The sequence below is a fragment of the Aulonocara stuartgranti genome (genome assembly GCF_965226115.1).
Source record: "Aulonocara stuartgranti genome assembly, chromosome: 15".
Classification (NCBI taxonomy): domain Eukaryota; kingdom Metazoa; phylum Chordata; class Actinopteri; order Cichliformes; family Cichlidae; genus Aulonocara; species Aulonocara stuartgranti.
The window spans coordinates 26,437,902-26,463,851 of NC_138951.1; the positions used below are offsets into that span (position 1 = coordinate 26,437,902).

General features: G+C 44.2%; 1 protein-coding gene across 1 annotated transcript; it reads right to left on the reverse strand.

Moving 5' to 3' along the window:
* Positions 1-24,720, reverse strand: asap2b (ArfGAP with SH3 domain, ankyrin repeat and PH domain 2b). The gene is made up of 28 exons (XM_082507012.1): positions 24,294-24,720; positions 17,834-17,906; positions 16,463-16,617; positions 16,266-16,340; positions 15,441-15,490; positions 14,988-15,117; positions 14,277-14,362; positions 14,064-14,139; positions 13,866-13,952; positions 13,425-13,528; positions 13,115-13,184; positions 11,264-11,354; positions 11,120-11,168; positions 10,878-11,044; positions 9,972-10,105; positions 9,454-9,548; positions 9,191-9,380; positions 8,868-8,953; positions 8,681-8,796; positions 7,963-8,030; positions 7,762-7,869; positions 7,440-7,674; positions 7,250-7,345; positions 4,989-5,250; positions 4,853-4,914; positions 1,168-1,232; positions 906-1,025; positions 1-742 (listed from the first exon to the last, which is right to left on the reverse strand). The coding sequence occupies exons 1-28, from the start codon at positions 24,417-24,419 to the stop codon at positions 668-670; spliced, it is 3,051 nt and encodes a 1,016-aa protein (XP_082363138.1). The 5' UTR covers positions 24,420-24,720; the 3' UTR covers positions 1-667.
* Between the last annotated feature and the right edge of the window lie 1,230 nt (positions 24,721-25,950).

A 25,950-nucleotide genomic window follows, 5' to 3' on the forward strand; every position in this document is an offset into this window, starting at 1 on the left:
TACACTTATGATGATTTTAATAAGTCGAAAATACATTAAAATTTAAAGGACACTCAGATTTTCTGCTCAGATTACATGTTTGATCTTAAAATAATAAAAATCATTTCATCCTGAAGCTTTTACAAACAAGCTGAATGTTCCTGATGTAACACAGCTAGATCCCAGCAGCAGAACCACAGAAATGTACATCACATCTGCCAAAAGTATGTGGACGCTGTGCCGGTGCGGTCATCCTGACAGAGTGAAGATGAAGTCCTTTCATAGTAAACTGATTATTTCTATAAATGAAGCTGGTTTTGTAACAGGAAGCAGAAAAAAACAAAGCTGTTGTTTCGTCGCGTTTTTTTAAGGCAGTGAAGGATTTTACTGTAACTGTGTTCAGCTGTAGTTCCTGTTCTCTGTCTGTGGAGGCGCTGTACTAACGTAGCTCTGCTGTGTGTAAACGTATCACTGAAGAACACTGTTCACATACTTTTGGTCTGGTCTGCCCTTTTTGTGTCCGCTGCATAGCTTTTAGAACATTTCAAACTCAGGCCGACAGCTTTTGAGGAAGAGCATGAGTGAAGATCGAGACCCCAATCAGATCTCTTTGGATGTCGGACTCTCCTCTCAGGTCCACAGGAGGATCCAGATGTGCCCTCAGTCTGACCACAGTTGGAGGCACGAATCACTCCGACAGGAAGTGAACAAAGGTGCGAGGAAACACTCCCCGCCTGGTCGGATCGCTTTCGATGTGACCGATCTGAAACGCAGACGGTGGTTAAATCACAACCTGGACAACGGGTCAGGATTGTTCTTCAGGTGGGTTTTCATCTAAACGCACACACATGCTGTAATAAATGTTGTGAAGTGAATGAAGTTGTGCTGATGATGCGTTTCCTGTGCTGGAGGCGTTTCTCACTCACCCACCACTCGCTGTCCTCCTCGCCGTCCACCACGATCAGCTCTCCCTCGCTGAACGTCAGCTCGTCTGGACTGTCCGCTGCACAGTTGTAGATGGCCCTCACCCTCTGAGGCCTCTGCTTCTACACACACACACACACACACACACACGCACGCACGCACGCACGCACGCATTTAGCAGTAAAGCTGTGTTACATGCTGGACTTGTGATGATGACTGTGTCTGTGTGCAGAAATAAATGAGGTGGTGTGTTTGAGGACTTACAGAAAATGTAGTTCTGGGTTTGCGGGGTGGAGGAGACGGATTATGAGGGGACACGATCGGACGACCTGCCAAAGAGAGATAAAGCCCCCACAGACTTCAGAAAAAAGTTTCTCTTCTGTAACTTCACCTTTGTTTGAACCAGAGGCGGAGGCAGACATTTGATACACCCGGGGCTTAGGCCTAAAGGGTAGTATGCATGTGGGATTGGGGGGGGTAGAAATGACTGAAAGATTAATAGGCTCTGTTTTGAGTTTTGTTAAAAAAAGGAATGACTTCATATAGGGAAAAATATATATCACATATGCAGGACACCTTAAACTAGTTTTTTAATTAAGCAGCAAGGCAGAACAAAATCAGGGCTGCATCAAGACACGAGGACTAAACCCCAAATCAACCAGACCCAGAACTGATCCAGAATTAAAACAGGACACAACAGTTCAAAATCAGGACTACTGAGGACTTAACCAAGACAGAACCAGAATCAGAACTAGATGATAGTAGCACTAAAAATCATCATAGACCTGCACTACACTTATTTTTTAATTCTACCAAAGTACAATATTTAGATTGAGAAAAGTTTATATAATTATTTAGCCTTGTTGTGCAAACAAGCCTGCATAACTTAATAAGTGTAGAATTTGAAAAATAGTAAACCTAAAAAGAAACACTAGGTACGAGATACATGAGGACCTATGATACGGTGATACTTTTGGCAAACAACCATTTGACTAACATGTGTGTCTCACCTGCTCTCTCTCCCTCTCTGTTCCTCTCTCTCCCTCTTTGTGCTGACAATCACGGCAAACATCAACATCATCAAACATACAGTGGAAACCAGATATTTACATACTCTTCAGATAAAAACACTTTTTTAATTGTAACATCAAATCAGACTAAATGTTTATTTTTTTTAGATTGATAAATATAAAAACATATTTGTTAGCTTTCAGAGTAAAGAGAGAAACTATCTGTTTTCTTAATTGTAAATGGCACCAAATTGTATTCAAAACTGAGCCACACTTATGGAGCTCCACAGTTCTGTTCCTGGTGTTTTGGTTGACATCTCTTGATTTTCCCATTTCAAAGAAACAGGCTCTGTGTTTTGCCTTATATGCATCCACAGCTGTGCCACCAATTTACTCACATGGACTCTACGAACCTATCAGAAGCTTCTTCAGCTCAGAATGGAATCGTCTGCAGTTTTCTTATTAATTAACAATAAACTTAGTGTATATGCACTCCTAAATTTGATGAAAGTGATAATAAAATGACAGCTCTCTCTCTTATTCCGACATTTAACTAATTCAAAAGATCTTTCAATATTTATTTATCCAAAACAAGTTTACTCTAAATTGATGTTTAACAGTAAAAAATGTTCTTGTGTTTTCCATAAAGTGTATGTAAATATCTGGTTTAAACTGTGAATATACTGCTGTGTATTGAAATTCCTCTAGCCGTTAGCATGCGTCCGTACTAGCTCCCCCGGGAAATCTCGCATGTTATCACGATAACAGCGCATGTCCCCCCCCTCGGCCAACGCGGATGCAGCCAGTGACTCTCTCCACTCTGTAGTCAGCAAGACTGCAAACGCAATCACTTCTCCTAATATCAGGGGACTTTAATCATGTCTCACTGAACTCCACACTGTCCACCTTCACCCAGTATGTGACACGCCCAACCAGAGACAATAAAACACTGGACTTACTGTACACCAATGCAGAAGAGGCATACAGTTCATCACCTCTCCCTCCCCTGGGCAGATCTCATCACAACCTGTGTATGAGCCCTTATTGTGCAGGAAGCTACCAGCTGCCCGAACAGTGCAGAGATGGTCAGAGGAGAGCGAGGAGGCTCTTAAGGACTGTTTTGAGTCTACTGTGTGGGAGGTGATCTGTGACGACCACAGAGAGGACATTGACAGCCTTGTGACATGCATTACGGACTATATCAACTTCTGTGTGGATAACGTTGCACCCAGCAGGACTGTGCGCTGTTTCTCCAACAACAAACCTTGGATTAACCGTCCTCGAGCAGAAGAGGAGGGCCTTGCAGAGAGAGCTGGAGGACTGATAAGGAAAGGGAAGTTCAGCTACAGGCAGAAGATGGAGAACCAGCTTCAACAAAACAACTTCTCCCACAACTCCACCCAGTGCTTCCTTCAGAAGTTCTCTGACGACTTGGCAATAGTTGGCCACAGTGATGGGGACGACAGGGAGTACAGAGAACTGACCCATGACTTTGTGGACTGGGTCCAGCAGAACTACCTCCAGATGAACACTAGTAAAACCAAGGAGCTGGTGGTAGACTTCAGCAGGCACAAACATCCTCCACTGCAACCACTAAACATTCGATGCATGGACATTGAGACTGTGGACAGCTACAGGTACCTTGGTGTTCATCTGAACAATAAACTGGACTGGACTCATAATTCAGACACCCTCTACAGAAAAGGGCAGAGCAGGCTGTACCTGCGGCGGAGACTCAGGTCTTTTGGAGTGAAGGGCCTATTCCTGAAGACCTTCTATGACTCTGTGGTGGCCTCAGCCATCTTTTACGGTGTGGTCTGCTGGGGTGGCAGCATCTCTGCTGGTTCAGGAAGAGACTGAACAGGCTGATCCGGAGGGCCAGCTCTGTTCTAGGATGCCCGCTGGACCCAGTGGAGGTGGTGAGTGACAGGAGAATGGTGGCTAAGCTGTCATCCCTGGTGGACAACATCTCTCACCCCATGCAGGAGACTCTGACAGCACTGAGCAGCTCCACAGTGTAGGACAGAGCGATTTCGCAGGTCTTTCCTCCACACTGCTGTCAGATGTATATTGCATTTGTATTTTATTTTATTCTATTGTGTACAGTATCTTATTTTTATCCTATTCCAGTGTTTTTCTATGCAACTTTGCACTATCCACTTTCTGCTGTAACAAAACAAATTTCCCATGTGTGGGACTAATAAAGGTTATGTTATCTTATGTTATCACATGGGAAAAGACCCAGGGAAACAGAGTTAACGCTAAAAAACAATAAAACCCCTGAAAACCACGAATTTCACACTCGAGCCTCAACTCTCATGGCCTGGTACCAAACCACTCACAGACCCAAGGGGTGGGAACCACTGCAGTAAAGCACCAGAATATCTGACATGGCACGAAACTGCAAAGATACCCTTAAGTTTCACACAGAGAAACATCCAGTGTTGAGGTTTAATGAGCACCTGACCTCATTAAACCATGACGGGGGTATTTCACTGATGTATTGTACACCATAATCACAGCTTTCCTTGAATGAGTGACATCAGAGATCATGTGAGTGTGTTCTTGCAGGTCGTGGTGTTCCACAGAGCTCTATTAACAGTCCCTTGTCAAAGCACAAAAGTTTCAGCCTTTTAACAGCAGTTATGTTTTTATAACACACCTGCTTACATCATATTCAGGCTTAAAGTTTGACACAGGTGCCTGTAGCTGCTAGCTGTCTGCTAGCTTCACCTGAACTGGATGTCTGCACCATGTTTGTGCTGCTGGAGCCTTTTAGAGCATTTTTAATGACATCTTACGACCAATAATATGCTGCTGTGAGTTACTGTACTAACATCCAAGAAGGCGGTGCTGCAGCCTGAGTGAAATTCAAATATTTTCATGTTACTGATTGTGGATATTTTAGTGTGTGTGCTCATGTGTGTGTGTGCGTGTACCTTGTTTTTCCAACGGAATCGTGCCTGCAGGTCTCTGAGGAGGAGGAGGAACCCTCGCTGCTCTGTAATCATAAGAACAACATTAAACTGGTGTGCTTCCTCCCAGCAGACCCAGCTCAATCAGACCAGTACGTACGCGGGAGGAGAGACAGGGGCTTTGGATCCTGGTGGTCCTCTGTGTTGGTGGCTGGGTGGGAGGAGAGGAACTTTATGCTGGGGTGGTGATGGAGGTGGGATGCAGGGCGGTGGCGGGACTGGAGGTGCTGTAGGTAGTCCTGTCGGCAGGGGAGGCAGAGGAGGGAGGGGGGCAGTCTTGGCTGTGGCGGCTTTGGTCTCCAACATGCCGGTTCTCCTGCTGGGCCCAGGAGGAGGAGGAGGAGGAGGAACCAGTGAGAGCACTGGGAGAAGAGGGCAGAACAAGAGTCAAGAAAGCCCTGAGCAGTGGCTCCAGGCACACCTCCACAGTCAGAGCCTGAAAGCAATCCAAAATGCTGCAGCAAGAGTACTGACAGGGAACAGAAAGAGAGAGCATATTTCTCCTATATTGGCTTCACTTCACTGACTCCCAGTTAAATCCAGAACAGAATTCAAAATCCAGCTCATATACAAGGTCTTAAATAATCAGATCCCATCTTATCTTAATGACCTTGTAGCACCATATCACCCCATTAGAGCACTTTGCTCGTGCAGTGCAGGCTTACTTCTTGTTCCTAGAGTATTTGAAAGTAGATGGGATGCAGATTCTTCCATTTTCAGGCCCCTCTTCTGTGGAACCAGCTTCCAGTTTGGATTCAGGAGACAGACACTATCTCTACTTTTAAGATTAGGCTTCAAACATTCCTTTTTGCTAAAGCATATAGTTAGGGCTGGATCAGGTGGCCCTGAATCCTCCCTTAAGCTGGGCATACACTGTGCGATTTTTTTAGTCACGTTAATCAGCTTCTGCTCAAACTGTACAATTGACTTGCAGGGGTTAGAAGTTTGTAGGTCACCATGCAGGGTCTCACACTATGCGGCCTGATGCTCTGATGCGACCTCAGTGCTCACACTGTGCATCCCTAACATGAAGGTTATAAAACAAAATCTGTCTCTCGCTCTCCCTCTCTGTCTTTCATTCACACAGACATACAACCACCATCAGAAACAGGAAAAAAATAATTTTTCCACTTAACAAACTCATTCACCCAATTAAACAGTTTGAAAAGTCAATCTCTTCACTTAATCTGACTCATGAGGTTATTTTAAATGAAATAAACAATTTTACACAAAAGAAACATTTGGTTACACCCAATTGACATGATCAATGACATCATAACCTATAAAATCAGGAAGTACTGGGGCAGCCCTTCCCACATACCTGTTTTACACATAGGACCTGCTCAAAGGAACACACAATGGTAAGTATAACCAAACTATATAAACAAATGAAAGATTGTTCTTAGCTTTAAGAACATTTGCACAGATGAAATGAATATAACCAATGCTAATACAAACAGACCCGGGATAGTATGTAGAGCCAAGATTACATGTGCTTATTTTGTGTTCTATAAGATAACAGAACACAAAATAACAATTTATGCATGTGACAAATGGTAAATGAATTCAGTCCTAGCCACTTTGTCACAATACTACACGACGCATGACACACGATGAAGGTGAAACTCGGGCCGATCACCAAAATGGTCACACGACTGAAAAAAAAAATTGCCTCAAAATGGGCCAAAAGTCGCACAGTGTATGCCCAGCATTAGTTATGCTGCAATAGGTGTAGGCTGCTGGGGGATTCCCATGATGCACTGAGTGTTTCTTCTTCTTCCTTCACTATGTGTTAATAGACCTCTCTGCATCATGAATAAATCATGAATGAATCATATGAATCATAATTGTTATCAATCTCTGGCTCTCTTTCACAGCATGTCTTTTATCTTGTCTTCCTTCTCTCACCCTAACCGGTCGCAGCAGATGGCCGCCTGTCCCTGAGCCTGGTTCTGCCAGAGCTTACTTCCTGTTAAAAGAGATTTTTTTTCCTTTCCACTGTCTCGAAGTGCTTGCTCATAGGGGGTCATATGATTGTTGGGTATTCTCCGTATGTATCTAGGTTTCTACCCTACAATATTAAGCGCCTTGGGGTGACTGTTGTTTTGATTTGGCCATGTATAATTAAAATTGAATTGAACTGAATTTAAATTCATTGAATTGAACTGAACTGGATTAAATTGAACTGAACTTGAATTGAATTGAAAGCCTCATACAGCCGGTTCATACCTCAGAAAGAGGACAGAACTGTCTGCTCTTTTCGTGAAAATAAAGCAACAAAGCCAAATAAAGCTGACGGACGCAAAGAAAAACATCACAAACGAGACCCTCCGCTGTGGATCTGACAGGAAGTCCACCCACCGTACTTGGAGTTCCTCTCCGGCGTTTGAGGGTTGGGGGGGTCGGAGGACGACCGCTGTCTGCCTACTGATTCCACGGAGGTGCCTTTATTGGTACCTGATGGTGACAAGACAGAATCAGATCAGTTTTATTTCCTCACTTCTTCACAGGGTCTGAACAGCAGCTGATCTCAGCCCAGGCGCCCTCTGACCTCTGCTGGGTCCTCGGGGAGGAAGCGGGGGCGTTGGGCCGGGGGGCGGCAGGTTCACATTCAGCATGGTGCCGTAAGTCTCGTTGCTAATAATGGTGCTGGGGATCGCAGGCCGCTGCTTGTCTAATGCCAGGGAGGCAACATCCCACGCCAGCGCCGCCAGGTTGGGCTGCACGGGTCCACTTCCAGGCACAAAGCAGCTGACCGGGCGCTCCTCCCGCCGCTGTGGGATGGGCTGCAGGACCCACAGAAAACACAGGAAGTACACGGTCACTTAAAGCCAACAGAAAGTTTAATGCAGGACGTCAGAAAAGCAGCCTACCTTGTCCTCCATCTCGTCATCGCTCTCATCCAGGTCTTCGTTTTGCAGACGCCACTCATACTCGACGTGAACATGGACGTTAAACTTTCCGGTCTGAGCCTGAGTCAGCTGGAACACATCAATCAAACTTTATTGGTACAGACACTCGACAGCACAGGAACTGCTTTACTTTGAACAGCCTGGAAGTGTTTGGATTCTCACCAGTTCTTCGCACTCTTTGTGTCGCATACGTTTGGCAATGTCCAGCGGTGTTTCTCCTGCATCGTTAGCTGTGGACACAAATTCAGTCATTCAGACTTTTGGTGAATTATGTCAGCACATTGTTTCCAAAAGGGAAAGATGATTAGATCTGCACTTTTCTTGTGTTACTGCAGGTTTTTCTCCCCCTGAAAAGACAAAGTACTCAGCTCTGTTTGTTCTCAAGACATCATTTAAATTTTATGTGATGGTAGAAACAATAACGGCCCCAGATGAGGGTCACACCAGCTGTGAAACTTGCTTTTATTTCTTCAAACCTCACAACAATAAACTAGAGCCAGGTTGGCTGGTTATTTGAACTTGACCTTCATCATTAGCGCCCATGTCAAAGTTCCTCTTATAAAACATTTCAAGAAACCTTATCGAGTGATATATCATATTAAAGGGCATGAAAAGAGCTGTACCACACACTTTTTCTTTTTTTTTTCTAAAATGACATCCAACGACTTTACAACGATGTCATAAAGTTTAGAACAATCACACACTGCATAAATACATCTTAAAACCTCAAGTTTGGACAGATTTCAGACCAGTCGTATGGTAAAAGATCATAAAAAGCAACATTTGAGTGTGTAATGCTCATATGAATGATATGAGCACTTGTCACTCATCGTCAGCATTCAGCACGCTCTGATATATGTGCAAGTGTGTGTGTTCTTACTGATGGACACTGAAGCTTTCCCCCTCAGCAGCAGTTTCAGGCACTCGCTGTTGTTGGTTAGGCAGCAGTAATGCAGCGCCGTGTTTCCTCTGGTCGTCTGCTTGTCCAGGTTACCGCTGAAACACAGACCCGGTCACTACACACATACACACACCTGGAGAACAGGTATTTAATTGAACAGTCACACCTGTTTTGTCCGAGGAAGTCGACAATGTGGAGCGAGTTTCTGTCGCCCATTCGGACCGCCAGGTGGAGCACCGTCTCCCCGGGTTCCTGACACACACACACACACACACACACACACACACACACACACACACACACAGTCAGTCTGCAGAGCAACAACGGACACCTGCACAGAGCTGTGTCTACGTGTTACTGAATGGACACACAAAGCAGAGCTTAAGAGTAAAAGCTTAGTAAAAACAGACACAAAATGAGCACAAAGACACAACAGAGAGACGCATGAGTCAGTCCGTCAAACTCGTGTTAGAGATGAGGAGGTCATACATGTTCGTTGGGCTGTGGGATGGCATCCATCAGGTCCACCCCCTCAGCGTAGACTTGGATAAGCGACAGAATGTCTCGGTTCCTGATGGCCTCGTAGAGAGCCCGCAGCCTGGACGCGGCGTCGGTGCACTTCCGCCGGGCGAAGCGTTTCTCGGTGTACTTCGCTGTGATGTAGTCCTTCCTCATCTGCCTGCAAACCAGACGGACGAGTCACTACAACATCCTACTACAGCTCAGACTCACCTCTTGATGCCGTCACCTACATGTCGCTGGTTGGAGTTGGTTTGGTCACTTCCTGCGCTGACAGATCTGCCTCCATGATCTCATTGAAGCTGGCGTTTCCCACATTATTCGCCAACTAAAAGGCAACAAAAGCCCAACATCAACTCTGGTTCGGTTCTGGCTGTAGCTCCTAAGATTAGACACGTGATCACACTTCCTGATTCTTCACAGCTGAAGACGACTGACATGCTCGGCAAGGGTTCTGGTTCCCTGATTATTCCAGAAAAGGTTTGCAAACATTCAGAATGTCCCTTCCATTCACGTCTTCACACAGGTGAATATAATGAGGTTAAGAGATTTCAAAGAAACAGTTTTAAACGAATCAGGAGACAGTCTTGCAGGATGGTAAAAATCTGAGGGTTTTTTGCTTTGCTTTTTTGGCTTTTTCCTGCAAATATTTTAATTTTATTTAACAGATTAAAGTCATGATGAAATGAGTCACCGCAAACTGACAAACAGAATGCTCTGACCTTCTGTCGGGACAGTGAAGTGGACTCACCAGCAGCTCAGAGGTTCCCAGGACGTCCAGGTCCAGACTCTGGATCCTGGAGTAGTGGACCCCCATTTCTCTGTGGATCCCTGAGCACTCAATACAGATCAGCACCCCGAGGTTCGTGGACAGCCAGGAGGGATCTGTAGAGGGTGGGTGGGGGCACAGAAACAACAAGCGGTGCCTTCACATCCTCAAAATGTAATTTCAAGACTAAAGAAACAACAAAGTGAATGAGATGAATTAACAATCTGCTGACAGACAAACCTGGAAAAGAATTCTGGGAAGTTTCTGCAGCTCTGAGCAGAAATGTGTTTGGACTACAGGTCCACGTGAGGAAGCTGAGTGAATACTTTTGGCAATATAGTGAATGTTGAATATATAATTGATAAAAAAAACTGTATGTTATTAATCTAATCTTTGGACGTGCTGAGATGAACAGATGAAAACGTGTTTTGTGGTGTTATTAGAGAGACTGTTGATGCGCCCTCTCTCATGACACTAACGTGTTCTCACTTCTGTAAACCATGACAGGAAATAGAAGTGCTATGAAGTTCCACATCAAGTGTTCACAGTGCAGTTCAGTAAAACCATCATCTACAAGAATATCAGCTAGGTTTAAAGCAACAGACCAACTAAAAAAGTTGCATAAAACAACTTCAATGCCAAAAACAAAAAAACCCCACACAAAACAACCGCAAAGGAAAAAAACTGCCTGAAGGCCCAGAGCTTTCCACAAGCAGTCCTGCAGAGGTCAGTGGGGTTAGAACGCCGGCAGAACTAAGAAAGACTCATTCAAGCGTCACTACTTTTTTGACCTGACCGTGAGTGACTGGACTTCCGTGTTTAATCTTTGAATTTTGTTTCCTTTCATGAGTGGTGTTTGTTTGAGAGAGACTTCTGAACAATTCTGACCTGCAGCTCCACAGTCGCAGCAGCTGTTGTTTCCAGTCCTCTTCTTCACCTCTCCCACAATGGACTTGGTCAGCTCCTGGACGATGTTGTTCTCACCCTCGTCCTGGTCTCCTTTGAACGCCTTGTTCAGCGCCTCCTCCTTGCTGTTCTGCAGCACCGACACCCAGCTAAAAAACACCAAACCATAAGCGCTCGCAGTAGCGCGAAGCCCGGCAGCTCAGGCCATGCCTGCTCGTACTTACATCTGACACTCGGCCTCGTCCTCGGCCTGGAAGTGGTAGGTCCGGTCATCTGTGGGGGGGGGGGGGGGGGGGGGCACGAGACAGAGTTTAGACTTTACACACATATATACAGAGGAACATGTGAGCAGGAAGTCTGCAGCATACGGGAGAACAGGTCGAAGCTTTTCTTCTCCTCATCGGGGTTCCTCTTCACCTGGCAGGTGAGCAGGTTGACCTTGGCTGGAGGTTTGTTTGGCTGCAAGACAACGAGAGGAGGTGAGAGCTCAGCTCTGACTGAACCTCACTCAGATATCAAACATTCAGCGTTACAGAGAAAAGATCCTGAAACTGTCACAGAGTCTGTACTGCTATATACCATAACATGGACAATAGTTGGATCCCAGTTAGGTTCAGCCCACAGCAAGAACCTGTAAGGACTTTAAGCTGCACAACTCAAAACCTTCCCTCATCTTGCAAAACATCTGCACATATCATTTAAAGTTCTGAGATGATTAACCTCAGTGACTTTCTGTAATCTCATTTTCTACTGTTTTCTGAAGCCTGATGACTTTTGATCCTCTGGCTTTTCATGCCACAAAACGTCTCATTCATAAGGAAACTATTGATGAACCACAGGGTTTTCCTTTCCTCCTCTTGCCTCCACCACTGTCTCCTGCCTCCCTAAATGGGCGTACCATGCGGGCCCCACAGTTCACCCATACATACCCACTATGGGCCCATGGACCCGTTTTAAGTCTGGTAGACTAAAGTTTTATGACGTTTTTCCTTCACATTTTTGATATCAGAGGATCTTCTGCAGCTGACGGTTCTACTCCCCAAAGCAAGGCAAGAGTCAGGTTTCAGAGCTGGAGCTGATCATCATGCGCAACGTTTGTATCTTTGTGTTCAATTCATTTTGATCATGTAAACAAGATGCAATTTAGGAAAAGAAAAGAAAAACTAAACTAGAAATACCCTCCAATATCGCTTCACCTATCCTCAGAAAGGAGTGGGAATGGGAGTGGGAATAAGTGCACATTGGACCATAAGACGGATGAACTCGGTGAGCTGACCTCAGATGGAGCACTGCGAGGACTCTGTCTGCAGTACCTGTCTTCATTTGAGTCTGAGTGGTAAATGTGGAAGGTTTCTACCAGCTGTGAAGGGTTGGCGTAATCCTGGACATGTTACGCTGAAGAAACGTGTCTCTGAAGGAATGCTTTCATGAAGGAACATTACTCTGAAGGAGGGATGTACCCAAGGATGTACCGACAGCTATCAAGAAGGTGTAGGTTACCTTGGAAACCCGGTTCTCAGAAACATGAGTCTAATCTTGAAATTTACCTTAAATAGAACTGAAGATATGTGTTACTGTGAATCTGTAGATATGAGGTTTGTTTTTCTTTGAATTTGCTTTTCAGCAAGCTCAAGGAGAAACAAAAGGCTGAAAGTTAAAGAGAAACAGTTAAGAAGAATTAGAAACTTTCTCTCCAGCAGCCCTCAGATTTCAAATCAAATCCTTTTCCCACCCTTTTCTTTTAATCATTTTCCTTCTGCTCTTTGTGTTCTGCTAGCTCAGTCCTGATTGGCCATTTGACTGCTCAAACTTCAAAATAAAAAACAGAAGGCAGAAAAGAAACTAAAAAAATAAATAAATAGATAATGTACTATTTAACCCCACTTAATGTAGACCAGGAGTAGGCAACTCCAGGCCTCGAGTGCCGGTTCCTGCAGGTTTTAGATATCACCCTGGGTCAACACACCTGAATCAAATGACTAGTTCATTACCAGCCCTCTGGAGAACTTCACGGGATGTTGAGGAGGTCATTTAGCAATTTGAATCAGCTGTGTTGGAACAGGGACACATCTAAAACCTGCAGGACACCGGCAATCGAGGCCTGGAGTTGTCTACCCCTGATGTAGACGATAAACTCATGAGGAGATTTCTGATTGGACATGTAGTGCAGGCTGGAGGGCGGGGGCTTGTCATGGACCAATGGGAGAAGAGGACCTTACCGTCCCGTGACAGATGGTCAGGAAGCCGTTCTTCACCGAGCACTTTCTCTTCTGCCACACCTTCCTCAGTCTGACGAGGAGAGAGACAAAGCTTTTAGTGTGAAAGGTCATAGAGTGGAGTCGTGACTGAGGCAGCTACCACTAACACACGTGTGCAGAAGGAGGAAAACATGTTAAATCTGTAAATATGTTACATTTAACATTGAGTCTGTGTAGACTGACTAAATGCTGCCTCTGCTGGACGTCACAGGAACTGCATGTGCATGTCAGTCACATTCATATGGCATTCTGGGACACTGAGTTCGCTCACCCTTCACTTTTCTTGTAGAGGAAACCAGAGCGCTCGTTGCCGTGGGCTTTGTCACCCTGCAACTGATGGAGGCTGTAACCTGCGTTCTGTTTGGCCTGGGCGTCCTGTCAATAAATCAGACACTTTATGTGAAGCAGCTCTTATGACAGAAAGACGTGAGAACTATGACCCTACACAGAGTTCAGAGCTCAGAGCAGCCTCTGTTTGATGGACAGCTTTGTTAATCAACTTCCTTTCCAGTAACAGGTGAGCCTGTCAGAGCTCACCTGGTTATGCTCACCATCAGACTCATGACATCTGTTCAGACCATGTTTGTTCTAACTGCTGTGCGCATGTTAGCGACTCTTTACCCTCGTGTTTATCCTGCATTTTAACTGTGTTCATGTTTTCGGTCTGTGCCATCAGTCAAATGGATGTTACACCATGTTTGATGTTTTTTACCTCTTTCTGATCGGACTGCAGTGCCGCCTTCAGGGTGTCTCGGAGCTGAGCCAGCTGCTTCCTCTCGCCGTCCTGAGTCTGTTTGATCTGCAGAGGAAGAGAAACTCTAACTTTAAGCCCATTGTTGTGTTCGCACAGAGCGATCGGTAAGTGAGCTGTGAGCTTTAATGCTCCTGCAGGGAACACAAGCGTCCTCACCGCTGTCAGGTCTGTGGACAGTTTCTCTACGGCCGGTTTCAGAGTCTCCACAGCTTTCAGTCCATCCTGGAAAAAACTGAAGAAAAAAATGTCTGAGAACCTCCAAGGAAAAAGTGAATCAATAACAAAATTAATGTTTTAATATTCACACTTTATTATCTTTTCTTTAACACCTTACTCATACATGGACCTGTTGGTCACGTTTGGACATACTTGCACTGAGCATGGTAAAACTTGATGAGGTTCTGGAGGAAGTCTACTCCTTTCTTCACTTTGATCTCGTTCACTTTGAGCAGGTACTGCAGAGAAAAGCCAAAGAATCAAGAAAAACTGAAGAAAATAACCGTTACTGCATGACCAGTCCTTCCTTGTCCTCCTCCAGCTCTTCTAGGAGGACACTGAGGCATTCCCAAACCGCTGAGAGATCATCTGCATTTCCTGGGTCTGCCCGGGGTCTTCTCCTGGCCTTTAAACCTCATCTTGTTTAGGCATCCTGGTCAGTACCATCTCGGCTGGCTTTACTCTGAGCTGATCCTCATCGGGTCTCTAACAGCGAGCCTGGACAGCCTTTAGAGGAAGCTCGTTTTCACGGCTTTTTTTCTGTCACCTCTTTACCAGCATATCCACAGAATTCACCCTCCACTCCTTCTCTACTCATGACCAACAAAAAACCACGAGAAACACAGACTGAGCTGAAGATCAGCGCCTGATGAAGCCAAAAAAGCTACAAACCCTGAAAACCATCAAACTGGAAAACTTCTGAAAAGAATCCGTCACAGACCTCTGTCCACCAAATCTTCCACGTCATATAAAATCTGCGCTGACTGGTCGAGGCAGTAAAACAAACGTTGCTCTCGGTCTGACCTCAGAGGATAGAGATGATTGTTTTAGCATTCAGGTCACCTGTGTGACCTCTGACCTCACCTCGCACATCTGCAGCTGGAACATTCGTCTCTCCTTCTCCATCTCCTCTGCGATTTCTCCTCCGCTGAACTCCGTCCGAATCATGCCATGCATCTTGGCGTTCTCTTTCTTCTCTTTCTCAATCTTCGCTCTGCAGAGGTCAAAGGTCATGTTAAAATCTCAACACAAAAAAATGTGATCAAAACAACAAACTGAGGAGAAGAAAAAATAGAAAGATGCTAAAATACAGAAGCCAAGAAACGCCATGATTTCAATCATCATATTTTATCTTTTCTTCTTTTTTTGAGAAAAAAGGAAAAAAAGAGCATGTATCAGTCTGTGGAGACAGAAACAATAAAGATAACTTTATTCAAACATTCTCATTTAAATGCTGAATGAGTCGACTGGTTAACGTGTTCTCGTTTCCGTGATTTAACATTTCAGTGAGAGCAGCTGATAATGAGCCCTTCTTACAGTTTGGTCTCGTAATCCTTCCAGGCCTTATCGAACGGCTTCTTCAGATCCTGCAGGAAAAACAGACGTCACACAGTCACAGTTCATAAACGTGCGCGCACACACACACACACACACACACACACACACACACACACACACACAGGACTCTAACCTCTGAGTCACTCTGGAAATATTTCTAGATGATAGCATGTGCGTTAGATTAGAAAAACAAACACAATGGTGACCGTGTCACAACAGAGGTGTTTTAAATTCAGCCATTTAGTCTTTATGCCACGAGCCACAGCCTGCAGGACGACACCACCATTACAAACAGGAAGTTATGCTCATCGCACAACTACAAGAAAAACTGTTCAGTGTTTTGCAGAAATTAAATGTTGTATTTGGCACCTCAGGGCCACCTTACCTAACATGCCTACATTTTATAATTCAAGAAGCAGTTTTTTTTTTAATTATTCAAACTGAGCATAAAGCAGGAAAAATAATATTGAATAAATCAGAAAAAACAAAAAATGATCTTTTATTTCGATTTCCTGCTTTTGTTTTTTCATATGACAGGAAACGGAGGATTTTACAGTGGCTGGTTTGCTGCTGTGGTACAAAGATATTTAGACATTAATGTGGGACCCCAGCGTGATTTTATTTGTTAAATCTGAAGCTGTGTGTTTAAAATGATTACAGTTCTGATGTAATTATTGTAAATACACAGTCAACATGTCATCTAACCAAACATGATTCATTTTTAGCCACAGTAACAGGAAGTGAAGTGTAACTGAGCGAGTGTCTGCGGGTTTGTTTCAGCAGGAAGAAGAAAGTGACACCAACCCCTTTCACTCCTTTCAGGTCTCCTTTCAGCAGACTGTCCAGAGGGAATGTGATGATGTTGTTCATGTTCTGCAGCTGCAAACAGGAAGTTGTGTCACAGCACAAATGCGCAAAACACACCACACTTTCTACATTTAACACTTTTCACAATAAAATGTCTGATGTTTCACTCTCTGAGGCTGACTTTGGTTCCTCACCAGGTTCTTGAAGAGGGCTGTCAGCTCTCTGGTGAAAACGACAAACTTGATGAAGGCAGAGCCGACATCGCCGTCATCCCTGTCACCCCGGGTCAGGTAGTTTTCCCCGAACTTGTGCATGGACTGAACGTACTGCTCCTCATTTTCCACGTGAGCTACGACACAGAAAACACTTTAAATAAATGCGGACTGCAGCTCGGATCATCTTTCATTTAACTCCAAAAACAAAAATGATTAAACTCTGTGTGAAAACAAAAACCATCCACTCCACCATGTGGAAAAAACAAGGACAACAAACACGTGTGAATAAAAAAGTAATAAAATAAAGGGTAATTAAAAACAATAAATATAAGAGGAGACAAAGAGAATAAATAAAAATATGATACTAAATACTGAGAAAAACTGGAGATATATAAATGAACAGAAATAAAATACACACCTCAAATTAAAATAAACAAATCTAAACAATTAAAACATAAATATTTATTTTAAATATTTTAAACAAATAATGAATGTGAATGTATTAAAATAAATGTAAATTTATTGAAATTATATTTAAATTAATTTAAATGAATTTTATATTGCAACAAAAGATTTTTCCAAAAACATTTCTAGTTAATTTAATTTAGTCCCTTTTGATACGAAAAATTAAAAGTAGAAAAATAAAAGGAGAGAAACAAAATCTTAATTTTTTACAGTTTTTCGTATAATTTTTCAGCTTTAAATAATTCTGATGATTTAAAAGTGTTTATTGGGCTTCAGTTGGACATGTCTGTGTGTACCCGCTGCATTTCTTTAGCAGAGAAAATGGCCTGTTCCCCTCGAGCTGAGGCACCGAGCCGCTCTGAATCTTTGGTATATACATGGAGATTTACCTCCAACATAAACCTGCAGGTCACAGAGAGAAGCTAAATATTTCAGAACCTCTCTGCTGTCCACATACTTCTGGTCATGCAGTGCCTTCTGTCTGTGAAACTGCTGAATGATGCGTTTCCTGTCAGTTTTTGCAGAAGTGCTGAATAATGTTCGGATCTTGTGTGTTTGCTGAGTGTGTGAAGGACTCGGCCTTTCCTCTGTTTGCACTGTAGTGTGGATGTGGGCGTATCCCTCAGCATGCCGGGACACGGGGAAGCATGACAGGAATGTTTGGAGGTGAGACTCCACCGGCCCGAGCAGAGACCCACCAGCAGCACGCGGCTGCTGACGAACCCACCCCACCCGCACTGACCTGAATAAAAAAACTGCTTTTATTTTGGTAGTTTGTATCTGAGCGCAGTGTGCTACCACAAACAGGAAGTGACAGTCAAAGTGAGACTGTGGTGACAAGCGTTGTTATTTTGGGTCAGACTGACATGAAACTGCATCTCTCACCCAGACCAGACGAGTTGATGGCCTTCACCGACTTCTTGATCTTGTAGAGAACGGACCGGTCCAAGTCGAGAGCCTGAGGAGAAGAAACAGCACGCAGATTAGGAGCCATGCCTCTAATGCTTACACGTCAAAGTTAAAGAAAAAGTGTGTTTATAGTCAGTATGAACCGTTCACCACTGCTGGTGTTCATCTCAGACTGTCACCCTTCATACCCTGAGCTGACGTGCGTGGACGGACTGCAGAGTCTGCATGTTTTACCCGAAGCAGAGTTATTATCAAGACATCACACATCTAATAAGAGACTGATGAAAACAGTGCTGCTATTAAAGGTGCTTTTTTTTTTTAGCAGACACCTCTCACTCACAGAAACTGTTTCATTCAGACCTTTGAAGCAGATCTTTTTATTCTTGCAGTTCAACATAATCCGAAGACGCCTGCTGAGGGACAGCGCCCAGCGGCCACAGCTACTGACCTTCTCAAGGCTTTAGAATGCTGGCAGCATTTCATAAAGTTTAGTCAGTTCTTTTTGTGTTTTACTGTTGCATCAACTTTTGCCTCCCCCAAACATAAGCCTGGTTCTGTTAAAAGAAAGTTCTTCCTCCCCCCTGTCACCAAGTGCTTCCTCACAGGGGGTATTATTGTAGTATTATATTTATTATTTTAGGGTCTTTATCTTACAAAGCACCTTGAGATGTGCATTGTTGTATATTAATACATCTGTAATGAACTGAATCTTATGTTCTGAAAATGATCAGATTCTCTGTGCTGTTCCTGTTTCCTGTGTCCCTCCTCATCTGAGCGGTACAGTTTGGTGCATTAGTCCCTAAAATAAGAGCGCTGCTTCTGTGATCTGCAGGACATCACATGGAATCATCAGTATTGTATTGATTGGCACGATCAGCTCTGGCGAACACACAGAACCTGACATAGCCACGCCCACTGTATTCACAGGAATCTGGTTAGGGCTTCAGAAGGAATTCTTTCACCTGTTTGACGTACCCAAAGGGAGCTCATATTCTGTAAAGCCGGCGTGCCTGCAGGAGAGCTGATCTGAAAGCTAACGTCTTCTAGTTCCTGAAACTCTCCTCGTTAGCCTGAGGCTAAAACGCAGCCTAAATTAAACCTTTGAGTGGTAACACGAGCTACAGCATTAGCTTCATGTTAGTCAGGAACATGAAGTCTGCTTGTGTCTAACCCGAGGCTGTGGGAGGGAGACTGAAGAGGCCATGCGATCTAAGCCTTTACCATAGTTTGCATGACTGATGAGACCACAGAGGTTCAGTCACATGACCTTCAGGTGTTTTCCTGCCGACCTCATCTGTGGGGTTCACCTAAGCGTCTACAGCTCTGAGTCACAGGTCCATGACTCAGAGAGAAAAACATGCACTTGGTTATTCTTTGACCAAAAACTGGTTCAAGATGAGCCACTCATCAAACACCGGAGCCGATTTCAAATCTCTGCACAGAAACACAGCGAGGCGACAGGTGAGCTCAGGTGTAGAGCAGCGACTTCATTCAGCTCAGCCAAAGACCAAACAACAGATCGAGCACAAATACAAAGAACTCAGAAACAGCTCAACTCAGTACGGTGGATGATTGATGGTCTCACAGCACTGAGGTCCTGGCAGGGCCTTCTAGATAAATATTCATGGTCTTCTTGTGTTTGTGACAGTTTACCTGCAAATTCACCAAAGCACTCACTGAAAAAGAGCTACAGGACGGGTTAAACGTAGAAAACACCGTTCCTACAGGATGAATGATGCAATAATCTCAATGAAACGCCTGCAAACACACAAACAACACACAGGGCAGGTCTCTGAGGACAGCGTTGAAATCTTGGTACAAACGCCAACAGGCTCATGTCACAGCAGCCCACCCACGAGCTTTCATTATGTCCCTAATAAGGGTGTTGCAAGGGTGTAAAGAGGTCATAAAGGTTAAATATAGTAACTTAGTGCATGATTGTACACCACATAGATCATTGACCTGGTCAGCAAAGATAAAGGGGGATCACTTCCTCTGCTGATACGTCAGTCAAACTGTCTGATCAAAGTTTACCAGCAGCCCCTTCAGACTGTTTCAGGCTGACGTCAGAGGATTCATATTTAATGATAATTAATGGTAATTACCCCTGTTACCTACTGAATTCATTTTCAGCACAAAGCTCTGGTTTTTCCCTGTGTTATAAATCAAGTACATCATTTCCCCCCCCTTATCTACATCACACTCATGGTCAGTTTAGAATCACCAGTGATCCCAACATGCAGCTCTTTGGACTTTGGAACCTACTATGAGGTTGCAGGCAAACATCTAGGAGGATGTTAATGGATGAAGATGCCCAATTGACTAATCATAACTAACTGACTGGTAGTTGGCCTTCATCACTCTCAGCATGCATGCAGGTGTCTGAAGGCAGGTGAGGTTATTGGTGCCCTGACTTCTTTTCGCCCCACCTCCACCTGCAGACATCCTGACTTGGAGGCTGCAGGCGAGCAGGGGCGCTGCTTTGTCTTGTGAGGTCAGAAACGTCCACCAACGTGTGTCTAAAACTGTCTGCAGGACGTCGCATGTCCCCACCACCCTCACGGTTTTTACACTGAAGTTCAAAGAAACAGTCTGTAAAACTGTTAATGTAATGACTGTAAAATCATTGAGATTACAGTTATTGACTAAAAGTAATCATCATCATGAATTTTCCTGTAACCGAGTGGCAACAATGTAGAGCTGCTAAAGCTCACAGTAGTGGTGATATTTATTCAAACAGAGGTCTCAGGTCTACAGGATGAGGCACGAGCCAAAGTGTGGATTTGGAGAGTGGCAATCATCAAAACAGAACATTTCACAGCAGTTTTCTGACAGTAGAAGCAGCCGAGACGCTTCCTGTTTTTAGGGTTTCCTCAGTTTCACAGCCTCTGCACACCAGCTCTGCTCAGCTGCTTTTAACACGTGCAACAACACTCATTTTACATTAGTGAACGCAGGTGAGCAGATCAGTGTGACGAGTGGAAGATGAAGCAGATAAAGAAACCTGAATGGGCACAACACTGATCAGACCAGCAGGGACTGTGTAAAGTACTCATCTGCTGTTTTTACCATTCAGCACACTGATGCTGATTTCATGTGTTTACTGTAATTATTCTACCGTCTGAAGATGAGGGAGGAGCTGATGATTTATTGGAGACTTTAATTCCTTTCACATCACTTCAGACAAGTTGAGACACAACAGAAACAGAGATGAGCTTCAAACGTGAAGAGAAGAGCTTTAAAAGTGACCAAAGGAGAGAGAGAAAGAGGACGAGACAAAGAAAGATGACAAAGGAAAGAGGAGAGAATGGAGGGATTTAACTGAGAGGAAAGCAAAGATCGGAGACAGCAGGAGGACCAAGGTGAGGCGAATCATGTCGAGACTCGATCAGAGGAGTGAGGCTCTACCATCGCCTCGGGTCTACTGAGTGGGAACATCCCAGCATGCAACAGGAGGAGGAGGACATGATCAGCAGACCTGCGATTTCTACAGACCTCACGTCAGGTTTTCAGTTGTGCTTTTAAAGCATTCGCTGCAAGGACATAGATTTCTTCACTTTATGCTGAGAGGAACCAGCGTTCAACTCTGTGCTCTGAGCTGTAATCCAACAGCTCCTCAACAACAACAGATGGCCTCTACAACGATGGGGAAAAATATTTACTGTCCTTAGAACCAATAAAGTCTCAGAAGGAATCTGAAAAACTAGAAACCATTAAAAAAAGAAAAAGATCGTGGAACCCAAACAAAAGTCCCCACAAAAACACACAAAGTGAAATAAGAGATTGTTTAATCCATCCCTGAATCACGTGATCACCTCCCTAAAAAAGATCCAGGTTGTCTCTTCTTTTCAGAGCATTTGACTCTTTATGCTAAAAATTAATAAATAACCTCTCTGACACACTGTTCTATTTATCCATCAACAAGGAAACCTGTGAAAAAAATATTTAATGCCTTCATTATTGACAGGAAGCCATGAATAACCAATGGACTCCTGTCCTGAAAGACTTGCTGGCAACTATAACGTGATATCAAAGACTCAAAGAGAGAAAAAAAACTAAAACATGACCACAAAAGAGCATATATGTATTAAAACAACAACAACAACAACAACAACAACAACAACAACAACGTCCTCACTGAACAGCTTTCTGTCCCATTAACAGTCTCAGGCCAGTATGCACAAAGTGTGATCACTAACGCCTAAGCTTTTCCTGCCCTGAGGTCAGCTTTCAAAGACATGGCCAGATTTGTGAAACAATTAAATGAGCACACCTAATACGACCTAAGCGTGTGTTTTCTTATGCTCGGCCAAGATGTTTGATATAGAGGAGTTTCTAACTCCTTTAGTAAGCAAACATAATCAATGTTTGTCAATCACCTCCATTAATCAGCTATGTACCACAGGCCTTCAAGCTGGCAGTAGTTAAACCTTTACTAAAAAGGCCATCTCTAGACCTAGCGGTCTTAGCTAATTATAGGCGAATCGCTAACCTTCCTTTCATATCAAACATTCTTGAAAGAGTAGTTGTCAAACAGCTAACAGATCATCTGCAGAGGAATGGCTTATTTGAAGAGTTTCAGTCAGGTTTCAGAGCAGAAACAGCTTTAGTGAAGGTTACAAATGATCTTCTTATGGCCTCTGACAGTGGACTCATCTCTGTGCTTGTCCTGCTAGACCTTAGTGCAGCGTTCGATACTGTCGACCATAATATCCTATCAGAGCGATTAGAACATGCTGTAGGTATTACAGGTACTGCACTGCAGTGGTTTGTATCATATCCATCTAATAGACTCCAATTTGTTCATGTAAATGGAGAGTCCTCTTCACATGCTGAGGTTAATCATGGAGTTCCACAGGGTTCAGTGCTAGGACCAATTTTATTTACATTATACATGCTTCCCTTAGACAGTATTATCAGAAGGAATAGCATACATTTTCACTGCTATGCAAATGACACCCAACTCTATCTATCCATGAAGCCAGATAACACACACCATGTAACACCGCTTCCATGTAAAATAGAACGTCAGCCTTCAGCTAGCTGTATAATTTAAACATGTATCAGACTAAGTTAACAGTTCATCTGCAAATTTTAATACAACTTCTGGAGGCTTATGCAGATTTTTCTCCATGTAACACAAACAGGAGCGGGCGGAGCAGCTGCAGAATTTGCTTTTCTTCATGTTAAAATGTGTTAGCTGCTTTGACAAAGGACTCCTGCTCGCTGTTTCCCAGTAAAGGTTTTAATGGTGGTCACAGGAAAAAAAATGTTGATCATAGGAACAGCTGCTGTGGATGCTGGAAACACGTTTTCTACCACTCAACCTGAGCTCACCAACTCAGTAATGGCTCTGCCTCTTTGCAGCGTGTAAACAGATTCCCTTCCACGTTAAACTGCGCCAGCATCATCATTACTTGTGTTTTTAATTCTGTTTAAAATTGGGGGCTGTCAGACTTTTCATTCATGTGCTGCTCATAAATATGCTTCTATTGAAGGTCTGTTTTTTATTTTCCAATATGGGTGAAACACTGCACAAAACCCAACGACATGGTCCAACGATGTGCTGCAGACATTTAACCTCAGTTTAGCACCAGGTCCACAATCTCCTCACTGTCCTTCACTGATGACAATCTCACCCACACTGAGGTGGTGCTCCACTGTAATGGAAAACAACCGAAACGATCCAGTCTAGGTGAATCGAGTTGAGCCGAGTTGGTGATAGTGGAAGAGTGGCTTCGCTAATACTACCTTAACCTTTCATGAATATTATCATTGAGTTTACAGTACAATCATCACGTTAATTTACTTTAAGATATTTTCTCTAAATACGACTAAAAACAGCCAGTGACGACTTCCTCCTGAGCTTGAGGGCAGTTTGGGGCCTTTCACATGTCTGTGCCCACGGCCCTGTTTTTTCCCAGGGCGGCCCTGTTTTTTCCCAGGGCATCCCTGTGGGGAAAGCCTTCAGCCCCATCTTATTCTCCCACCTGAAACCTTTGACCTTTAACTTCTGCTTCCTCATCTCTTCAGTTTTAGAAATATGCTTCATCATCGTGTTGCAAAAAGAAAATAAAAAGAAGCTGTTAAATCTTACAAAATGTCTACAGAAGGAAGTGTTTCTCTCAGTTCCTCTTTCGAATAAAACAGATTCGTTTGACGCTCTGTTGCTTGGAAAGTTTGAAAAGCAGTAGAAATCACCGTTTATTCACACTGTAGGTCCACAAACAGTGAAAACAGGCTGTGACTAAAACCCTCTTCAATCCCACACACGGGAAAACAAACCACGTTCATGAAAAAAGGAACAAACCGGACTTTCCGGGTATTTACAGAGAGGCTCAGTGGAAGCCTTTTTACCACCTTATTAAACTCTTATAATCCCCGACTTCCAACCGTGTGTGTGTGTGTGTGTGTGTGTGTGTCCTTGTTTCCTCACCTCCTCAAGAGCTCCCACCGCGTTCCTGCAGTGGCCCATCCGGGTAGTGAAGTTGGAGGTGGTTGGAGCTTTGTAGTCTTCATTGGTCTCGTCGATGAACTCCGTGACGCTGATCAGCTCCGGCATGGTGAGCTCCGGCAGACGCAAACTGACCGGGGGCGCAAAAATCCCGTCAAAACTGCAGCAGTGATCGCGCAGCCGCAGGTGGAGCAGCCACACCTGGACGCCTCAAGAGTGCCCGCAGCGTCACAGCCAAGATCCTCTGCTGTTCCCGCACGCGTCGCTGCTCATAGTCATAGGAGGAAGAGGAGAAGTCCGACCTCCATGTTTGTCCCGCAGCACGAATCACCGACAGCACCGACACATTCCAACACCCTCAGCTGCTTCACCTGAGCAGGAAGCGCACGGAGAGGGGCGGGGACACTGAGGGGGCGGGGACAGAGAAGGGCGCTCCCACCCTGCTGCTGTTTCCGCAAACCACAAACACGCACACTTACACACAGGTACATACCCCCCCCCCCCCCCCCCCCCCCCACACACACACACACACACACAGACAAAACACCTACACACAGAGAGACACACACTCACACAGTATTTTCACAGTCCTATCAGGGTGGGACTGGAACAATATGATGTTTAAAGTGTGAAGTCCTCTAAATTTTTACAAACGGTGTTAATGAGACACGGTTAAAGGAACACCCGAAAAGTATAATGCACCTTTATTTTTAACCCTTTGGTCAGCAGTGTTCTCACTTAGCTGCAGAGAACTATATTTACCATTAATATTTAGAGCACTCAGACATCCCCCAACACACGCACGCCATAAAAGCAGGGACACTGAAACAACACGAGGAAGCTGTGAGGCTCACCAGCACACAGCCTTACTAAAAACGTCCAAAGGCCCTCTCAGGACACGGCACGCGCTGCGCTGACCGCTAGCTGGAGCGAAGGACCCAAACTTTCGCTGACCGCAGCGCTCTGTTTGTACATCATTTTTTTGTAGCTGCTCTATGCGTCATTTCAAAACATGTATCTGACTTTATAATTTATACGAGAGTTTGTGTAGTATTATGTTCAAATGTTTAATAAAAACATGTATCGCTCATTCACAAAGAAGAAAGCTTTTAACTAGTGAAGAGTGTGTCGTTTCCACTACACTGCTTTCCTCCAGGTCCGCAGCCGTTGGAAAGGCTCTGGAGGTCCCCATACGTAAACTTGTGTCATTTTACACGACGGGCCACATCCAGCCCATTCTGATCTTATGTGGGCCGGACCGGTGAAACATTCTTTCTGCCAGTGCACAGACGTTTAACTACACATTTAATCCCTGAGATTAAATAAAAAAAATGAAAAGCTCAACTCTTTGCTTATTTTAAGAAGTGAAAGTGTAAAATCACAGAAATCTGTAACTTCAGGCTGTTCAGAGTGTACCCCCATCTCTCACCGACCCTGACAAGGAAAAGCAGAAGATAATGGATGGATAGATACAACTTCGTTACTTTGCTGTAGCATGAATGGGCACTGATCTGTATCAGTAGGAATAGCTGTAAAACTTATGAAGATCTCTGTTCACACTTTTAGAATCTGGTCCCTGGGCTGTATGTTTTACAAGCCTGGTCTACACTGTGATGAACTCAAACAGGCATCACTGACG